General features: G+C 38.8%; 1 protein-coding gene across 6 annotated transcripts in view; it reads left to right on the forward strand.

The window, feature by feature from the left end:
- Fbxo15 (F-box protein 15) overlaps positions 1-19077 on the forward strand; it is a 49562-nt gene extending 30485 nt beyond the window's left edge. For all 6 annotated transcript variants that reach the window (XM_070028956.1, XM_070028955.1, XM_070028958.1 and 3 more), the window contains 2 exons: positions 15587-15711; positions 18704-19077. In XM_070028956.1, coding sequence (XP_069885057.1) covers positions 15587-15711; positions 18704-18973 — 395 coding nt within the window. In that variant the 3' untranslated portion in view covers positions 18974-19077. The remainder of the gene's footprint in view (positions 1-15586; positions 15712-18703) is intronic.
- The last annotated feature ends 264 nt before the right edge of the window (positions 19078-19341 follow it).

Raw genomic sequence — 19341 nt, forward strand, 5'->3', positions numbered from 1 at the left:
TGTTGTGTTTCCGGGTCTCTATTAAGAAAATTTTGGCCTGTGCCAAGGAGACCTAGGGTTTCTCCTATTCCATCCTGTAATGTTTTCAGAGTGTCTGCTTTGACTTCGAGGTCTTTGATCCATTTGGAGTTGATTCTGGTGCAGGGTGATATATAAGGATCTAGTTTTAGTTTTCTACAAGTAGTTAACCAATTTTGCCAGCACCATTTACTGAAGAGCTGTCTTTCTTCCATTCTATTTTTTTAGCTCCCTTATTGAAGATTAGATGACTATAGGTCTGAAGGCTCATTTCTGGGTTTTCAATTCTATTCCATTGGTCAGTACCAAGCTGTTTGATTACTGTGGCTTTATAGTAGAGTTTGAAATTTTGTATTGATATTCTTCCAGCATTGTTCTTTCCGTTGAGGAGCGTTTTTGCTATTCGGGGTCTTTTATTGTTCCATATGAATTTTTGGATTGCCTCTTCTACTTCCTTGAAGAATGAGGTTGGAATTCTGGTAGGTATCTCATTGAATTTGTAGATAGCTTTGGGAAGTATTGCCATTTTCACGATGTTAATCTTTCCAATCCAGGAGCATGGGAGGTTTTGCCATTTTCTAAGTTCTGTTTTGATTTCCTTTTTCAAGATTTTAAAGTTTTCATCATAGAGGTCCTTCACTTCTTTGGTTAAGTTAATTCCTGGGCATTTTATTTTTTTGTGGGGCTATTACAAATGGAGTTGCTTTCCTAATTTCAGCCACACTTTTCTCATTATTGGCATACAGAAAAGCCATTGATTTTGGGGGGTTAATTTTATACCCTGCTACTTTGCCAAAGTTTTGAATCAGCTTGAGTAATTTGGGAGTGGAGTCTATGGGATTCTTTAAATACAAGATCATGCGTACTCACTTCTATAAAGCTACTGCCAAGAAAACTTCTGAGCTTGGCCCCACATAATTAAAGATGGGAGTTAAACACCTAGATCTACAGTTTCCCCGTGTATGTTTGCTGTTTGATGTGTAGGTGGAGTGTATCATAGGCTGTGAGAGTCTTAAATCGTTGGCATAGGTGAGGTCAGGGTGAGGTGCTTCTGTTCTGACTGGCTACAGTAACAATCCAGTCCCTTGTTAAGGCTAATTGGTTGTCACACATTGAAGAGGTTGGGGGAAATGAAGGAGAAATGGGAAATCGGGACAGAGTAATTTGTCCTTCTTTTTTCTTCTTATAATATAAAGGCTTCCCATAGGATCTCAATTGCATTTCTTCTTTATTCAGTTCTATGAAGCGTCACCAGAGGGCACTGTTGTCATCACAGAGTGTCACATTTTTAAAAAGTACAGCTAGAATGTCCTTTATAGTTTTTGAGAAACTCTCTTGGTACCTGTGGTATATTTAGTGAATTTCAGCTGTGTCATTGCAGTTGGGGATGACAGAACTTTGCCCCTATTCTTCTATTTGCTCTCCTTATCAAGGAGGAACTGTTATCACCGTGCCCTTAGAATTAAGTAGCTCTCCCTGCTCCTTGTCCATGAGTTGTGAGCGAACTGGCTGGTCCTCATGAGGCAGTTTGGATGGAACGTCAGAGTGAAGAGGTTGGCTTCTTTTGGTTCCTTTGTTAGCAGATAGGTCTGGAATGGAGAGATGAGCCAGGCATGAGAGGAGACAAGATCTTGCCCTTATGAGGTGAGGTGCAGAGAGCTTGTGGGGCAGACACATGCTGGAAGGGTGGGGCTAGGAACTCTGAAATGGCTCTGAGCAGGGGCATGAGAGAGTTGCCAGGGGTTGGTGTTGAGAATAACGCAACCACATTCAGTGTTCAGACCCACAGGCTTCCAGCCCAAGAGGCCACTTGTCAGTAGAAAGGAGAAAGCTTTAAATGGGCCATAGTTTATAAAAAGAGCCTAAATTGGGCTGGGAAGGTGGCTCAGTGGTAGAGTGCTTGCCTTGCATGCATGAGGCCCCAGATTTGATTCCTCAGCACCACATAAGGAGAAAAAGCTGGAAGTGGTGCTGTGGCTCAAGTGGTATAGTGCTGGCTTTGTGCTTAAGAGCTGAGGGACAGCGCCCAGGCCCAGAGTTCAGGCCCCACAACCAAAAAAAAAAAAAAAAAAAAAAAAAAAAAGAGCCTAAATTTTTAGCCAGGCGCTGGTGGCTCATGCCTGTAATCCTAGCTACTCAGGAGGCTGAGATCTGAGAATCGTGGTTCAAAGCCAGCCCAGGCAGGAAAGGCCATGAGACTTTTATCTCCACTTAACCACCAGAAAACCAGAAGTGGTGCTGTGGCTCAAGTGGTAGAGTGCTAGCCTTGAGCTGAAGAGCTGAGGGATAGTGCTCAGGTCCAGAGTTCAAGGCTCCCCATCCCTCAACAGAGCCTGAATTTGATCATTATATAGGGCCATTTCGTTTTTAAATCCGGATTCTGCTTATGTACCCATTTACTTCATATATTAATTGCAATTCTTTTGGATTGCAATTGTAATAGCAATTATAAAATTTGTGAAATTATATCTCAGATTGATCTGGAAATACACATATGGCTGGGAAAATTTGTCTTAAAATTTTTTATTAGAATTAGTATAATCTTTTCTGTATATGATATGAGTATACCCTATAGGAAAGCAATAAAATACAAAACCAGGGAGCCAGCACAGTTGTAAAAGCTACACCATGGTCATCTACCTCTCCTCCCACCAGAGGGAGGCACCGCTGTGTGTGTTAACTGCTCTTGTAATTACATTCTTTGTATCATGAAATGACGCATAGGTTAGTATAGAGCAGACACATGTGATCACCATCCAGGTCCTGATTAAATTTTGATCATAGCCAGCAGAGATCTGTATAGTATGTAATATACCCTCTAAAACACCATTCACTAAGAAAGTATGCTCCTCCTGGGAATAAAAATCCAGGTGAAAGGGCAGAATAATTCCACGTGATTTTTGTAGTTCAAGATTCCTTGGTCAAATTATTTTATATACATAAATCCTTTATCCACATTCTGATAAACATTATACTCATAGAGAGCAATTATTAGCTATTTTAACTAATTGCCTCATGGTATACTGTATGTCTGGATATATCATCATCCTTTAAAGGATTTGTATGTATGTATTTCTTTAGAATGTTAGTATAGAATACATTGTGTAGACTTAGTTTAACAGGCTAAACTATCACTCGAGTTGACTATACAGGGAATGCAAATAATATTCAAAGGATGAATGCTGTGTTCATTTTCAGACAGTATAGTCCAATGAAATGTTCAGAATGAGTTCTAGAAATTTGGTGCTGTCTACCTCCTAATAACATTTTTCTGAATTTAATATACTTTTAAGATATATACATGTATTGTAAAGATACTGTATAGAAGGGTTACAGTTGCATGAGTAAGGTATGAGTACATTTCGTATTGAGCTTTTGTTTCCTAACTATCCCATGTATGTTTGACATACAAGGTTCTTTGAATTTTTTGCTTTTTGGTTCACACAGCTGAAACAAACAGAAGTCCTTTGTTAGCTCTTGGTTCCTTAGTCCCAGAGGCAGAGGTTGGCTGAATGATAATGCTCTGAGATGAGTATTGCTTTACTGGTTAATAGGCTGCCAGCAGCGTCCTAGGTCAGCAGAGCTGCTTTTTACTCATCTTGAGGTTGTGACTGAGGCTGCTGGGTTCTGATTTCAAATATGTTTTCAGCAGCCCAGCACCCAGATGTGAACCCTAAGTCCTCTTTTTCTGTTTGCCCATCACTACCTTCTCAGATCAGAACATGCTCTGCTCTGTGTGGTCAGGAGTGCCGTAGGTCCTTCAATTTTATAACATGTCATTCACATTTCTGGACGTTACTCTCCTTCAGTAAGAAACTTGTTATAGGTTTCTCTGCTTTTCAGCTCTACTGGAGAGTATTCATCACTGTGTCCTTCCTTCTTCCTCAGCGGTTTGACTATGTGGAACTTTATCATACTCCTTCCCCAAGGAACTAGAGAATTTCCTTTCTTTGTATTTTATGTATTTTTCAACTTTGACAAGTCATGGCAATATTAAAAGTTTTAAAAATGGATCTATATAAGCTCTTTTCGAAGAAAAATTTATGATCCTTGAACCTGCACATATTTGCTGCCTGTCCTTTGTGTATTGTTGGTAAAATTAAGCTACAAGGAAGATTCGGGGAGGAAACATTTTGCCATCTCTACTGAATTTATGAGAGACAAGAGGGTAAAAGGGATAAACATCAAAGGGAATACTGCAATAATAATTTGTGGCTGTGAGCTAAGGTAAGCTTATAACAGTGCTGTGTATGTTTTCTCATACACAATTTGCTTTCTTTTTTTTCTTTCTTTTTTTGGGGGGAGTCGGTCGTGGGGCTTGAACTCTGGGCTTGAGTGCTGTCCCTCAGCTCTTCAGCTCAAGGCGAGCATTCTACCACTTGAGCCACAGCGCCACTTCCAGTTTTCTAGTGGTTTATTGGAGATAAGAGTCTCACGGACTTTCCTGCCCTGGCTGGCTTAGAACTGAGATCCTCAGATCTCAGCCTCCTGAGTAGCTAGGATTACAGACATGAGCCACCGGTGCCCAGCTCCGAGCATGCATTTCTGAGAATCTTCTCCCTGAGGAGTCACAATAGTTTTCCTAGTTCAGGGTTTGTTTTTTTCAGGGAGGGGGGGGGGATCTGGAGCTTGAACTCAGGGCCCAGGCACAGTCCCTGAGCTTTTTTTTTGCTCAAGGCTAGTGCTCTACCACTTGATCCACACCCCACTTCTGGCTTTTTTAGTGCTTAACTGGAGGACTTTCCTTGAACTGTGATCTTCATATTTCAGCCTTCTGAGTAGCTAGGATTATAGGCATGAGCCACTGGTGCCCATCATGCAGCGTTTTCATTGCAGGCTGGTCATGTTGGCCTCTACTATCTAGTACTACCACTTTTCCTGACCCTAGAAACAAGGATGTTCAGCATAAACCACATGGTACAGTTAGTTAGGCACAGTGAACCATCCTTACATGCCAGGAAATGATAGGAGAACACTTTCAAATTAAATTCCTAGACATAGTCGTGCTGTAACCAGGCCTCATGAATAGAATAGGCAGATTCAGACCTGCTGTATTAGTATTTTCCTGTTCAACTCTCCATTAACATTTTGGTGAAATAACCGGGTAGCCTGGTGAGGAGAAGAGAGGAAATAGTCCAGTTATGTCTTTGAAGTGTAAATGGACCTTGCCAAAGGGTCTGATCAGCAATGCAAAGTATAAAGCATTGTATATTCATTTGATCTTAGTATCAAAGTAATTATTACCAATTTTCAGAAGCTGAAGGAAAAAGGTTTTGCACAGTACTGTTATCAGTATTGATAGGAACAGTCATAGTAAAGAAGCAGAAGTCATTTTGAATAACAAAGTATGCTTCTCCTTTCATTTGACTTTTTAATATTCGTTCTTTACTTTTTAGAGTAGTTTTGGGTTTACAGCAAAAATGGTAGGAAAGTATAGAGATTTACTATACTGTTATTCTCTGTTACACAAATAAAGTGGATTTAATATCCCCATCAGAATAGAACATTTGTACAGTTGGTGATCATAGATTGGGACATCATTATTACTTAAAGACTATATAGTTTATAGTAAATTCTGCCTGGGAATTGTGTATTTTATGGGTTTGGATAAATGTTATATATCTACCATTATAGTATTAGAATAGTTTTACCTAAAAAGTCTCCTGTCTTCTACCTGTCTCTGTCATCACATCAACTTCAATGTTTTCCAGGTTGTCAAACAGTTGGAATCATGGTATATTGGCTTTCAGATTCTCTTGTTTGAGTTAGTAAAAAAGCACTAAGTTTTCTCTATGTTCTTTTCATGGATTCATAGCTCATTTCATTTTAGGACTTAATAGTATTTCATTGTCTAGATGTATTTCAGTTTTTCCATTTATCTTGGTTGCTTCCAAATTTGGGCAACTGTGAATAAAACTATTACTATTTACATGCAAATTTTGATATGGCATAGGTTTTCAGTTTCTTTGACTACCAAGGAGCATGACTTTGTAAGAAATTAGCAAATTGTCTTTGGATATGTCTGTACATTCCTAAAGGCAATAAATGATGATTCCTTTTGGTTTGCATTAAAAAATTATGGTAAGGGTGATTACAGTTACATAAGTAAGGTAATGAGTACATTTCTGGTCGAACGTAGTTACCTCCTCTTCTCCCACTTTCCCTCCCCGCCCCAGCTCCCCTCCTCCCCAAGTTGTCAAGTTTGTTTCCAACATACTGTCCTGTGAGTATCGCTGGTGCATTGGCTCTCCTTGTGTTCTTTCTCTCACCACTTTGTTATTCTCCTTTTCTTCCCCAGATCAGGTAAACATATATACAAGACTCAGGGTGCCAAAATGAAAAACAGCGACAACAGGGGATAAACCAAATGGGAAAAAAAAGAAGGAAAAAAAAATAACGTCACACAGTACATTAAAAACAAAACCAAAAAACCCTCCAAAATTTCTTGTTTATATACCTTGGAGTACATAGCTATTGTGCTATTGTGATCCTCTGCTAGGACTATCCTAGACATATACTAATTATTACAAAGGAGGGAAACCATGGAGCCTATGTTTCTTTGGATCTGGTGAAGCTTCCTAAATAAAGATTCAGAAAAACAACAAATTAAAGAAAGGTTGTACAAATGGGATTACATTAAACTGCAGAACTTCTGCATGGTGAAGGCATAGCTAGCAAGATAAACAGAAAGCCCACAGATTGGGAGAAGATCTTTACTAGCTACACAACAGACAAGGGCCTCATATCAAAAATATACCCAGATGGGGCTAGGAAGGTGGCTCAGTGGTAGAGTGCTTGCCTTGCATGTATGAGGCCCTGAGTTCAATTCCTTAACACCATATAAGCAGAAAAAGCTGGAAGTAGCGCTGTGGCTCAAGTGGTAGAGTGCTAGCCTTGAGATGAAGAGCTGAGGGACAGAGCCCAGATCCAGAGTTGCCTGATGACCGGCAAAAAAAAAAAATCTATACATTTATATCTATTATCTACCAAAAGCTCAAAAAATTAAACTCTCCAATAACAAATATTCAAAGAAACAACCTCCCCATTAATAAGTGGGCTAACGAATTAAAAAGAGACTTCTCTGGAGAAGAAGTAAGAATAGCCAATAGACACATGAAGAAACATTCAACATCGCTGGCCATAAAAGCAATGCATTGAGATTCCACCTCACCCCAGTTAGAATGGCTATTATTAAGAAAACAAATAATAACAGATGCTGATGGGAATGTGGCCAAAAGAGAACGCTACTACACTGTTGGTGGGAATGTAAGCTGGTTCTACCACTCTGGAAAGGAGTATGAAGGTTCCTCAAAAGACTAAACATAGAAACTACCCGATCATCTAGCAATCCCACTCCTGGGCATTTACCAAAATGAACACAAACAAGGCCACATTAAAGCTACCAACGACACATGTTTATTACAGTATTATTTAAGATAGCTAAGATATGGAACCAACCCAGATGCCCCTCAGTAGATGAATGGATCAAGAAAATGTGGTATATATACACAATAGAATTCTGTTTCCATCACAAAGAATGACACTGCCTCATTCATAAGGAAATGGAAGGACTTGCTTTACATTCTTATCAGCATTTGGTGTTTCAGTGCTCTGGATTTTGGACAGTTTTTCAGATTTTTAAAATCTGTGATTAGAGACAACTTTGTTTTTCCCTTCCCAATTTGGATGTCTATTGCTAAAGTTTGGGTATGAAATGTCCCCAAAGGCCTAGGTGTTAAAGGCTTTCTCCCCTGTTTGACACTTCTGGATATTAAGAAATGGGACCTAATGGGAAGTCTTTGAAGCTTGCTCTTGGGAACCCAGCCTCTTCCCTTTTCTCTCTCACTTGTTGGCCTTGAGGTGAACAGTCTTGCTCTGCCTATGCCCCTTCCAGAATAAGCTTCTTTGCCACAGGCCCCAGAAGCAATTGTGCCAAGTGATCATAGACTGAAACCTCCTTACCAGCTTATTATTTCATTTGTTCCAGGGATGGAAAGCTGACAGATCTTTTGTTTCCTTAGTACATTAGCTAAGATCTCCAGTCCCATATTGTGAAATAGCAATAAGACAGTCTTGCCTTACTCTTGATTTTAGTGGGAAAGTTTTTTTAGTTTCTCTCTATAAAGTAGGATGCTAACTGTAGATTTTTTTGGTAGCTATTCTTGTAGCTAGAACGTCCCTTCTATTCTTAGTTTACTTATAGTTTTAAATTATGGATGAATGTTGGCTTTTTGTCAGGTTTTTCTGCATATATGGATGTAATTATATATATTTTTTCCTTCTTTGACTTGCTTATGAATAGTTTATATAGATTGGTTTTCAAATGTTGAGCCAGCCTTTGGATACTTGTGATAAATTCCATTTGGTCATAGTTTATAATTCTCTTTTTTTGCATTATTCAATTTTTATTTGGTGTGTGTGTGTACATGTGTGCGTGCGCATGCGTGTGCGTGCCAGTTCTGGGGCTTCAACTTGGGGTCTGGTGTGTTGTCCTTTTTTTGCTTAAGGCTAGCACTCTACAACTTGAGCTACAGCTTCACTTGTCTTTTGGGGGTTAATTGGAGTGAGTCTCACAGACATTCTTGCTTCAGCTGGCTTTAAACCGTGAAAACTGTGATCCTCTGATCTCAGACTCCTGAGTAGTTATGATTATAGGCATGAGCCTTTGGTGCTTGACTATTTATTAGTATTTTGTTGAGAATTTTTGCTTTTATGTTCATAAGAGGTCAGTATTTTTATTTTTATGCAGTGTTTTTTTTGTTTTAAAATTAGGTTTATGCTGGCCTTATAGGAGGAGTTAGGAATTACTCCTTCTGCTTTAGCTTTTGAAAGATTATAGAGAATTCTTATAAATTTCTTTCTTAGATATTTGATGGAATTTACCAGTGAATCCATTCAGGCCCTGTACTTTTTATTTTGGAAGGCTTTTGATTCAATTTCTTGGATTAAAGAGCTGATAAAATTGTATATTTCTTTTTGTGTAAATTTGGCAAATTATGCCTTTCGAGGAATTTATTCATCTAGATTACTAAATTTATACATAGTATTCCTTTACTGCCATTTTAATGTACATAGAGTCTGTATTGATGATAACTTTTTTCAGTTTTGGTGATTTTTTAATTTGTGTGCTCTGTTGTTCTGTCTATATACATTAGTTTTGCTGAACGTTTTAAGGACTTTTCCTTGGTTTCTTTAATTTTCCCTCTTTGTTGATTCTTATTCCACTTTTTGTTTATTTTTTTCCTACTTACTTTGGTTTAACTAGCTTCTTTTTGTAGTTTTCTAAGTGTGGAAACTTAGATTGATTTCAGATCTTCTTTTTTCTCATAAATGCACTCAATGCTAAAAATTACCATTTAAGCACTACTTTCATTGTATTCTACAGATTTTGCAAAGTTGTAAGTTTATTCTTACAGTCCAATTAAAAATTTTCTTTTGAGATTAAAAAAATTATTTCATTGCCAATTATTTGAAATTTACCAGCTGACTTTCTTTTAGGGATTTCTAGTTTAATTTCATGTTGATTTGATAGCAGACACCATATGATCTTGGGTCTTTTAAATTTGAAAAGATGTATTTTATGGTATCATGGCCCTTAATATTCCTTCTGGTGAATGTTCTTTATGTGAGCTTGAGAAGATGCTGTTGTTGGATGAACTAGTCTACAGGTATCTATAATATCCAGTTGATTCATGCCATTATTGAGTTCAACTATGTCCTTACTGATTTTCTGTTTGCTGGGTCTATCTGTTTCTGGTAAGAGGTATTGAAGTCTCCAGCACTAATAGTAGATTTACTTATTTTTTCTTGTAGTTCTGTAGCTTTTGCTCATGTATTTCAATTCTGTTTTGTTAGGTACTCACACGTTGAAAATAGTCACATATTCTTGTAGACTAGATCCTTTATCATTACTTAACTGCCCTTCTTTATTCCTTATAGCTTTCCTTGCTCTGAAGTCTGCTCTTTCTGAAATTAGTATTGTTCCTTTAGCTTTTTTTATATTGGCATTGGCATGATGTATTTTCTCAACCCATCCATTCGCCCTCCTCTCCCCTCCAGTGTATCTGTCATCGCCTATCAATGTTAAAGTGACTATTTTAAAATATATTTTATTATTTTCTTTGTTTTTGTCAGTCATGCTTGAACTCTGTCCCTGAGCTTTTATGTTCATAGCACTCTACTACTTGAACCATAGCTCCACTCCCCCCCTTTTTTTTTTTGGTCCGTGGTGGGGTTTGAACTCTTGGGCTTGGACACTGTCCTTGCGCTCTTCAGCTCAAGGCAAGCACTCTACCGCTTGAGCCACAGCACCACTTCTGGTTTTCTAGTGTTTTATTGGAGATAAGAGTCTCACGGACTTTCCTGCCCGGGCTGGCTTTGAGATCCTCAGATCTCAGCCTCCTGAGTAGCTAGGATTACAGGTGTGAGCCACTGGCGTCCGGCTCACTTCCACTTTTTTTTTTTTTTTCTGTAATTTAGACTTTTCTGCCTGGGCTGGCTTTGAACCCTGATCCTCAGATCCCTGCCTCCTGCATAGCTAGAATTACACGCTAAGCCAGTGAGTGCTCAGCTATTTAAATTATCTCTAAGTTACTGTACAAAGCCATTTAACAAAGCAGTTTATAAATACAATTCATCTTGATCAGTGTCACCTCCATTCCTCCCAATCCTATAGCTTCCCTCAATTTTTTAAATTTTGGTGTAGGACATGCACTCCTAAAGAGATTAGTGATATAGTTGGATTAATATCACCATATTTGTTAGCATTTTCTTTTTGTTACTCTCATTTTTTGTTTTTGTTTTTTTTTCTGTGTGATTTTAATCAAGCATTTTATATGGTTCTATATACTCCCCCTCTTTTCTTAGAATATCAGATATTGTCCTTTCTTTTTTAATTGTTGTCCTGGAATATGCCATATATACTTAGCATCAGCCAACATACATCCACTTTCAAATAATTTATATCACCTCATGTATAGTGCATGTACCTTATAAAAGCAAAAAATAACGCCTGATTCCTCCCTCTGTTTCCTTTATTCTTGGGATGTGTTAAGGAAAATCATTACTTGTTGTGCTTCCCGATCTTCTGTTGCTGTTGCATCTTCACTGAATCACAAGTTATTTATATGCTTTTTTTTTGCTTATCTATTTCTCTGAAACAGAGAAGAAAAAAGTCTCACTTCTTTCCAAAATGAACTTTCTAATTTTTCTAAACATATCTACTTCTCTTTGCTAGGGACGTTTGTTTAGTCATTTGTCCCTTATCTTTTTCATCATCTCAACTCTTTTCCCATCTATACATTCATAAAAATTATTTTACAAAATACCCCAACTTCTGTATCAGACAATTTTTAAGTTGACTTCTACAAAAATACTGGATAACTCACACTAGCTTAGCCAGAAGAGGTCATGTTATTAAGTATTCTTGGTTCAAGTACATGATACAGGCTCATTCTTGCTTGTCATGAAATTGAGCATTACTGTTTCTTTTTTTTAATCTCTTATTATGGTTCTGTTTGCTACACTTCCTTCAGTAAGACTGGAGCTTTCATTGCATCATTATTTACCATAGCTAAAATATGGAATCAATCCAGATGATTCTCAGTGGATAGACCGATAAAGAAGTGTGGTATATATACACAATGGAATTCTATGCTACCATCAGAAAGAATGACACTGCCCTCATTCATAAGGATATGGAAAGACTTGAAAAAAATTATATTAGGCAAAGTAATCCAGATCCAAGGAAACAGGCTGCATGATTTACTTCACTTGTAATAGTTAGACTGTCTATAAATCTACAAGTTAATCCAATGGATAGTAAAAGATAATTACACTTGGACATCATTAAACAATATATATATATATAAATAAATGCATATATATCCTTTATATATGTGAATTATATATGTTATATGTATAACTCATATATTCTTTTGCATATGAGTTTGCATATATAATATGTAAACATATTGCACATATGCATCTATATACATAGATGCAAATATGTATGTATATATGTGTAAGTTACCTTTTATTCTTAAATTGTTACAGTTTTTTATGTATTCTGGATCTTAGTTCTTTGTCAAATACATATATAGTAAATATATTGGTCTTTTTAATGGTATCTTGTTGATCACAGGTTTTAATTTGATGAAATCTGATTTATCAGTTTTTAACTTCTTGTTTATTATTTTCTCCTATCAATAGTCTTTTCCTTCCTGGGTTGTAAAATATTCTCTATTGTTTCTACTAGCAGTTTTAGAGGTTTTTCTTTTACCTTTCTTTGATTTATAATTAATTGGTTTATGTGCAGTATGAGGTAAGTATTGAGGTGCTTTTCTTTATGCTGTACTGCTCTTTGTGCACTATTTGTAAAAAAAGACTTTCTTTGATGATTGGACTATTTTGTTATCTCTCTCAAATATCATTTGCTTGAAAAAGTATAGGTCTATTTCTGAACTCATCTATTCTGTTGATGTATTACATATCCTTAGAAGCAATACCATACTGTTTTTTCTGTAATGTTTTAAAGTCAGCTTTTCCTTTTTCAAGATTGCTGTGGTTATATTAGATCCTTAGCATTTCCATGTGACCTTTAGCCCAGGCCCAGAGTTCAAGCCCCATGACCGACAAAAAAAAAATCAGGGGTCCCATGTGACCTTTAGGGTCATCTTGTGAATTTTTATTAGTTATTTATAAATTTAAATTATTAAATTATTTATTAAAATGCTTGCTGGGATTATGGTAGTTATGACATTAAGTCTATAAGTGAATTCAGGTTAAGAGACATCTTAACAGTCATTGAGAATTCCAGTTTATGGACATATTTCTCTCTTCTGCCTGACAGTGGAACTTACATAGAGTGTTATTCTTATTGGAATAGTGCTCTAAAGTGCTTCAGTACATTTAGCCTGACAGGTATCAGGAGTTACCCTGTAAGGGTAATATTTGTTGTTGGTTCCAATAGTCCTCACAAAGCCTTATAAAGTATATTCCTGTTTTACTCAGTTTGGAGTAACAAATATCTGGGCAGGGTTTTTGATTGTTTTATTCTAAAGTTCATGCTTATGAATATATTGTCATAGAAGCCATGATGGTGAGCCTCAAATGATACTTGACTACAAATTGGGAATGGTCTTCTGTGCTGACAAGTTAAGCTTAGCATCTAAGGTTAGTATCTTCAACAGCAGAATTTACTCTGAAGAGTTTAAGAGCACAGGCGTGTAGTAAAAATATACTGGATCAGTCTTTTCATTTACATATGTCTACTTCACTGTGAGGCTTCTTTTCTGGAAGCATTACCATTATAAGTTCAGTGGTATACTCCTGAGTTCTACCTGTATCTGCTCAAAGGAATAGTGTTTCTTTGCTACTGCAATTTTTCAGAGGAAGACCTTTCTCATTCACCACTCAGATGCTGAACACCTAGGGTGTGTGGTCGAAAGCACTGTAATTGTTCTGAAGTGGCAGAATATTTGCTAATAATAAAATGAAAGGCTTTTCTTACTACAAGGATCTCGTATTTACTAGCTTAGACAGTTGCCATTATAGTGTTTTTGGCCCTTGTATTTGGGTTCATTTTCTGAATGTCCTGAGGATGAGCCACATGGAAAATAGCCTTCTGGTTTCATGTCTGGTTTTGATGGCTGACAGCACACAAGCCAGAATTTTGCCAGTCAGTGGTCTCTCCTGCCTTTGCACATGCGCATTCAGTAGTACACAGAGTCACATCTGGTCCAATCATCTGGTCTAATCAAAATGCTATTGGTATGGCTCCCCTGAGGCCTAGGGCCCTTCTTTGGGTCTAGGAGGTGACATAGAGCCTGGGAAGGGACAGTGTCTTCTGGCTTACTCTCTACACCTAGGGAGAGTAGGAGTGAAGCTGCACAACTCTTGCTAATTACTTAGCAGGACAGAAGAAAACATAGGCTGCCTTGAGCCAAAAGTAAGACAGAAGCAGGTAGCATGGCCACCTGGGCTTGGAGGGTAGGAGCACCCCCCTGCCGGGCGTGGCAGTCTGCTTCTGATAGTGCCTTTCACTAAAAGCACAGCAGCACAGAAGGCCCTGTTACAATCAGTCTTCACTGCACTGAGTTGGGGAACACTGTATATAATTTTTTTTTTTTTTTGGTCAGTCGTGGGGCTTGAACTCTGGGCCTGGGCGCTGTCCCTCAGCTCTTCAGCTCAAGGCGAGCGCTCTACCACTTGAGCTACAGCACCACTTCTGGTTTTCTGGTGGTTTATTGGAGATAGGAGTCTCACGGTCTTTCCTGCCCGGGCTGGCTTTGAACTGTGATCCTCAGATCTCAGCCTCCTGAGTAGCTAGGATTACAGGTGTGAGCCACCAGCGCCCGGCTTTGTATATAATTTTTTTGCAACAAATTAGCTTTGGTTTTATTTTGTCCTGTGAAATAACTAAACCTAGGGACAAAGAACATTTGCTCTTTTCTGATTTTGTTTTGGTATGCTTTGCTACCTGACTCTCACGTAACCTTTATTCTGGGGTCAGTCTCTGAAGAAACTTTGGTGACTATGTGGAGATGCTACAGTATTACGATCCTGATCCTGGACATTCGCGCCTCATGGTGTGCTAACTTGATCTGTGGAGTGCATCTCTGCATGAGTTGGGGAGTGCTGCCGCTTCTCTATCACAAGAGGCCTTGAAGTGACTGTGTACCAGTGGTGGCAGTGGTGCCTCCGCAGCGATGGGAGGGCTGCTAGTGCCCAGGAGAGGAACAGCATTTGTCCTTAGGGTTTGTAAGTGTTTGCATGGGCGAAGATGTTCGTTTTGTGCGCTAGGCTCCTTCCCTTAGCCTTTCTTGCCCGTCCATTCTTCAGGCCCTCCTTTCTTGGTACCATTGGTTGCTTTGTCCTTTTTAGCTTCCTTTTTTCCTTAGCCATTCTATATCTGCTTTCTTATTAAGCTCTGTATTTCTGCTTTTCCATTTCTATGAATTGGCTTGACTAAGTAATATGGTTTGGATCTGGAGGGACCTCGAAAGTCCATACGTTAAAGTCTTGGTCCTTAGCTTGGCACTGTTGGAAGGTGGTAGGGCATTTAGGGGAGTGTAGCCTAGTAGAAGATCTTTAGGCCCTGAGGAAAGCATCATGTTCTGTTTGCTCCCTGCTATGATATTCTGCCTTGCCACAGTCTGAAGCTAGGAGGTCTAGCCACCATGGTCTGGAACATTAAAATTTGTAAGCCAAGATAACCTTTTCATCTCTAGAGCTTGATTATCTTAGGTATTTAGTGCAGAAATGGAACTCCAACAACACGACTGAGGTGAACGTTTATCTTTCTGATAGTTACAGGTGTGTATCCAGGTTCACCCCCACCGTCCTCCCCTGATGTAACCCGGGATGACACCTCCTCATAGTGTGTTTTTTTCCCTATCTTTGAGTCACAAGGTTACAGTGTTCTGGCCTCATGCTGGTATCTAGGATTAGCTGTGTTGATGTCTTCGGTGTGACACAGAACATCTCTTGTGGAATGGCTAGTCTGAAGACTGTGGATTTAATATCTTGACTGGAATGTGGTAATTAAAATAATATTAGTTCCTTTCAGGGTACATTGAAGATGGATATGTGAAGGTCATTGTGATAAATTTTAAGAACAATAGAGAACATCTACCTCTCATTGGAAAAGTTGGCCTTGTTTGGAGAACTAATGCTTTTGATGGCTTTATAGAGGTAAGAAAAAAACTCATTTATGTATAATAGGAAAAATGTCTGTTGATGTGTATATATTTATTCTAATAAATATGTTATATTTATTCTAATTTCTGTGGATTTTATGATTTTTACAGTCTTTAGCTCTTCTCCAAGAGCTTATTGAGACCCTTTGCTCTTCCTGTGGTGGGGTAGGACTGGTATGTACACTGCAGCAGTTTCTGAACAGGACTGACTATAACCTCGCTCTCTCATTCCTTCTGTCCTGTAGAGAGAAAGGGGAGCTGACACTTGGACTAGGCAAGTAGCATTTGCAAAGAGACATCCTTTTGTACCAATCAATATAAAGTTTATTGTAGTTATAAGTTACTGATTCTGATTACAGATATATTCTTTAGAGTTAAATAAAAAACAGCTACATAAAGAGGAGAGTTGGTTTCTGTAGGGAATTGTCAGGGAGAGAGGGAAGAGATGGTGGGGAAAGATTTCATATAGTTCCCTTGTTGGGTGGCCTTGTGCCCTTACTGTTCTGCATCTCAGTATTCTCATTTGTATTTGATGGGATGAATGGGATTTCTTAGTCAGAAAAGCCAGTGACAGCTCCTTGACTGCTTCTCCTTCTTTACCAAGGTCACTCTGCCCTATATCTGTAGGGTAGCTCCAACACCTTGGAGCTGTTAATGGTGGATATGCTATTTCTCTTGAGCTGTGTTGCCACAGAGAATTAGAATTATCTCCTAAGCCACTTAGTATTTGGTACAAGAACATGTTTTATTTCTGATATTTGTCTATAAGCGAATATGTACGACTTGGAAAAATTGCTTGTCATGCACAAAGGATAATTGTTTCATATCTTTAAGAATGCAGACCCATTTTTTTCTGTGATAGATGGGCTTACATAAAATAAAACATGAACGCAAAACAGAGTAAGAAAGGCAAGATGACAAAAACAGAGTAAGAAAGGCAAGATGACAAAGGGTCAGGTTATCCTTTTATGTTTAATTCTACATTTTCTGGTAGTTTAGAGTAAGATAAAAGCAGTAGTTTAGTTCCCTCTGGAAGGTAAAAGGAAAGCGTAGGAATTGTACTAAGAAACAAAGCTTTGTCCTGGCTGTGTTATAGAAAACCAAGTCCCCCATGTGTAAGGTACTAAATAGTTTTACAGTCACAAATGTAGGACTGAATTCTCAGCAGTCTTTCTCAGAGTCTGAAAGCATTGCTGCAAACCTGAGCCTTCCAAGGAGCTCCAGGTAGGGCCTCCGCAGGCCACTAAAGTGGTGTGACTTAGGATCTAAAGAGAGATCTGAGGTTTTGAAGTGGAGAATGTCTGGCCTGGTCCCAGGCAGTTTGGGAGAAAGAAGGAGTAATGTAGCCCAAATCTGCCCTCAGCACCAGCTCTGCCTGGTTAAGAGGTGAGTGGGTTGATCTGCATTTGCCATTTACGTATGGTACTAGTATTAAAACTAGTCCAATCTTGGAGTTCCTAAAAAAGAAGCCAGGTGAGTATTCCATCTTGTGTTTATATCCCTTATGCTTGCCAGGTAGCTGAGGAATTTCCCCTAAGGAATAAAACACATTTTCTTTTTGGCAGTTCTGGGATTTTGAACTCAGGACCTTATATACGTGTTAGGTAGATGTTGTACTACTTGAGCCAGGTCCTTTGCTTGGTAAAATACATTTTAAAAATTGCTTTCAACAATTACAGGCCTTTTTTTTAAAAAAAAAACAAACAAACAAGAAAGGATATAAGATAGAAAAAATAGACAACTAAAAGCAGAAATAAACAGTTCCCCTGGGATATTGTAGACAGTTTCTAATTCTTACAGTCACCATTTGAGAAAGGCAGTTAAGAAAAATACGTCACCCCCACTTCTGATTCTGGTCCCAAGGCTCACTCAACAAATGGTAAAGAAAGCGTAAAGCGTATTAGCGATGGTGTTGGAGGCAGTGCCTTGTTGCGTTGGTTTCTTCAAAGCAGCGTGGGGTTCTGTCGGAGCTCTGATCATCTGGCCTTCACGGATCCGTGAGAAGGGTCCTTCCTGGAGCTCTGGGTATGCGGGCTGCAGCACTCGCGATGCCAGGCATGTTGAGCTGGAGTCACTGTGTCCAGCTTCACAGCCTGAATGTCCCTGTGGTTATGGCTCAACCTAAACACCAGAAAACCTATTATTATCAGAACACAGTGTGTTTTGAAGTCAGGTTACAATATAAAGTGCATTCAGGTGGCTTACAGTGGTTGAGCGTGGGTGTTGGTGCACACAGGGCAGTTTCTGTATCGATGGTCCCCATGCTCTTTGCTGGCGCGGTTTGGGGTATCAAGCAGCCTTGCCTGCTAGGGCCTCCAGTGCATTGACAGTAAGCACTTCCCTTGAGTGTTTGCTCTCCGTTGCCACTGGATATCCTGTTGATATGTTTCTCCTGTTAATGCTTTTCTTTACATGCCTGCCTTTTCCATTTTTTATTTCATGCCTTGGCACTTTTGATGTTATTTTAATGTTACTTCTAATTCTGTATAGAGCTTGGCATCAAGTTTAATTTAAATCAGATATTTCAGTAAAGCTCTGTAATGCTGCTTTCTGCAGGAAGACTTGAATAAGCAGAGCAAGGGTTCATCATGGGGAGGGGGTCATACCCCTAAGAAAGATGCCTTGGCTCTTTTCTGGAGAGTGTGCTGCTGGTTGCAGTATGATTAAGGCAAGGTATACTTTTGATGTTGGAAAGGTAAGGGAGTGTGTTTCTCCTCTGGGCCTCCAGTACTACTCTCTGGTCTCCCCTGAATCTCCCATGTGCTCACCCTGGTGTTTGGATGAGTGTGAGTGCTAGTGACGAGAGACACAGCAGGTACTGATTACAGTCTACTGATGACTAGCCTGCATGCCAGTGATAGCATTCTGGGTTTTGATGATACATGCAACATTTCCCACTCGGTTTACATTGGGTCAGAATGACCTGTGAAAATGGGGTTTAACTGGCCATCTTACCCTGCCGCTTGTGAATCTGTGTCTGCTTTCAGAGGTGCCCCATACTAGATGTGACTCTCCTGGATGAAAAAAGAAAGCCCTTTTGGTGCTTCAGTTCTCCCGTTTGCATGAGGCCCGTCACCTGCCCTTCCGATGGCCCCACTTTCCTGGGACACACATACTATGTCGACTACAAGGATGAAGTAGGAAAAGTACATGCGGAGCTCGTGTGGATTGAAGAGACGGAAGAATACTTCATTGTCAGCCTGGTCCTTTACCTCAGTGTAGCAAAAATAAACTACTGGTTTGGGACAAACTACTAATTGTTAGAAATAGGTAGCAAAGTATTTTTTGTTAACTTTATTTTTTTTTTACTGTCAGCTTCGCTCTTAATATTGGAAGTTAAAATAAAGCATATCTATGAAAATCCTGTTCAGTGCCTTATTTTACACTAGATATTAGTATTTTTGGGTCATTTAAAAATGAACAGGAAATTAAGTTAAAATTTAAAAACATAAAAACCATGTGTCCCAGTGAAAACTCATAGAAGATGAGAAGGAAAAAAAGTTATTTACTTCTTTTTTGCTATTGGTATAAAGAAGAGAAAAGGAAAAACTGGGTGTGTGGCTGATGTCTATAATCCTGCTTAATTGTAAGGCTGAGATCCAGAGGTGGTTTTAGGGTAGCTTGA

The sequence above is a fragment of the Dipodomys merriami genome, unplaced genomic scaffold, assembly GCF_024711535.1.
Source record: "Dipodomys merriami isolate MVZ:Mamm:240054 unplaced genomic scaffold, mDipMer1.0.p SCAF_2, whole genome shotgun sequence".
In the NCBI taxonomy this organism is placed as follows: Eukaryota; Metazoa; Chordata; class Mammalia; order Rodentia; family Heteromyidae; genus Dipodomys; species Dipodomys merriami.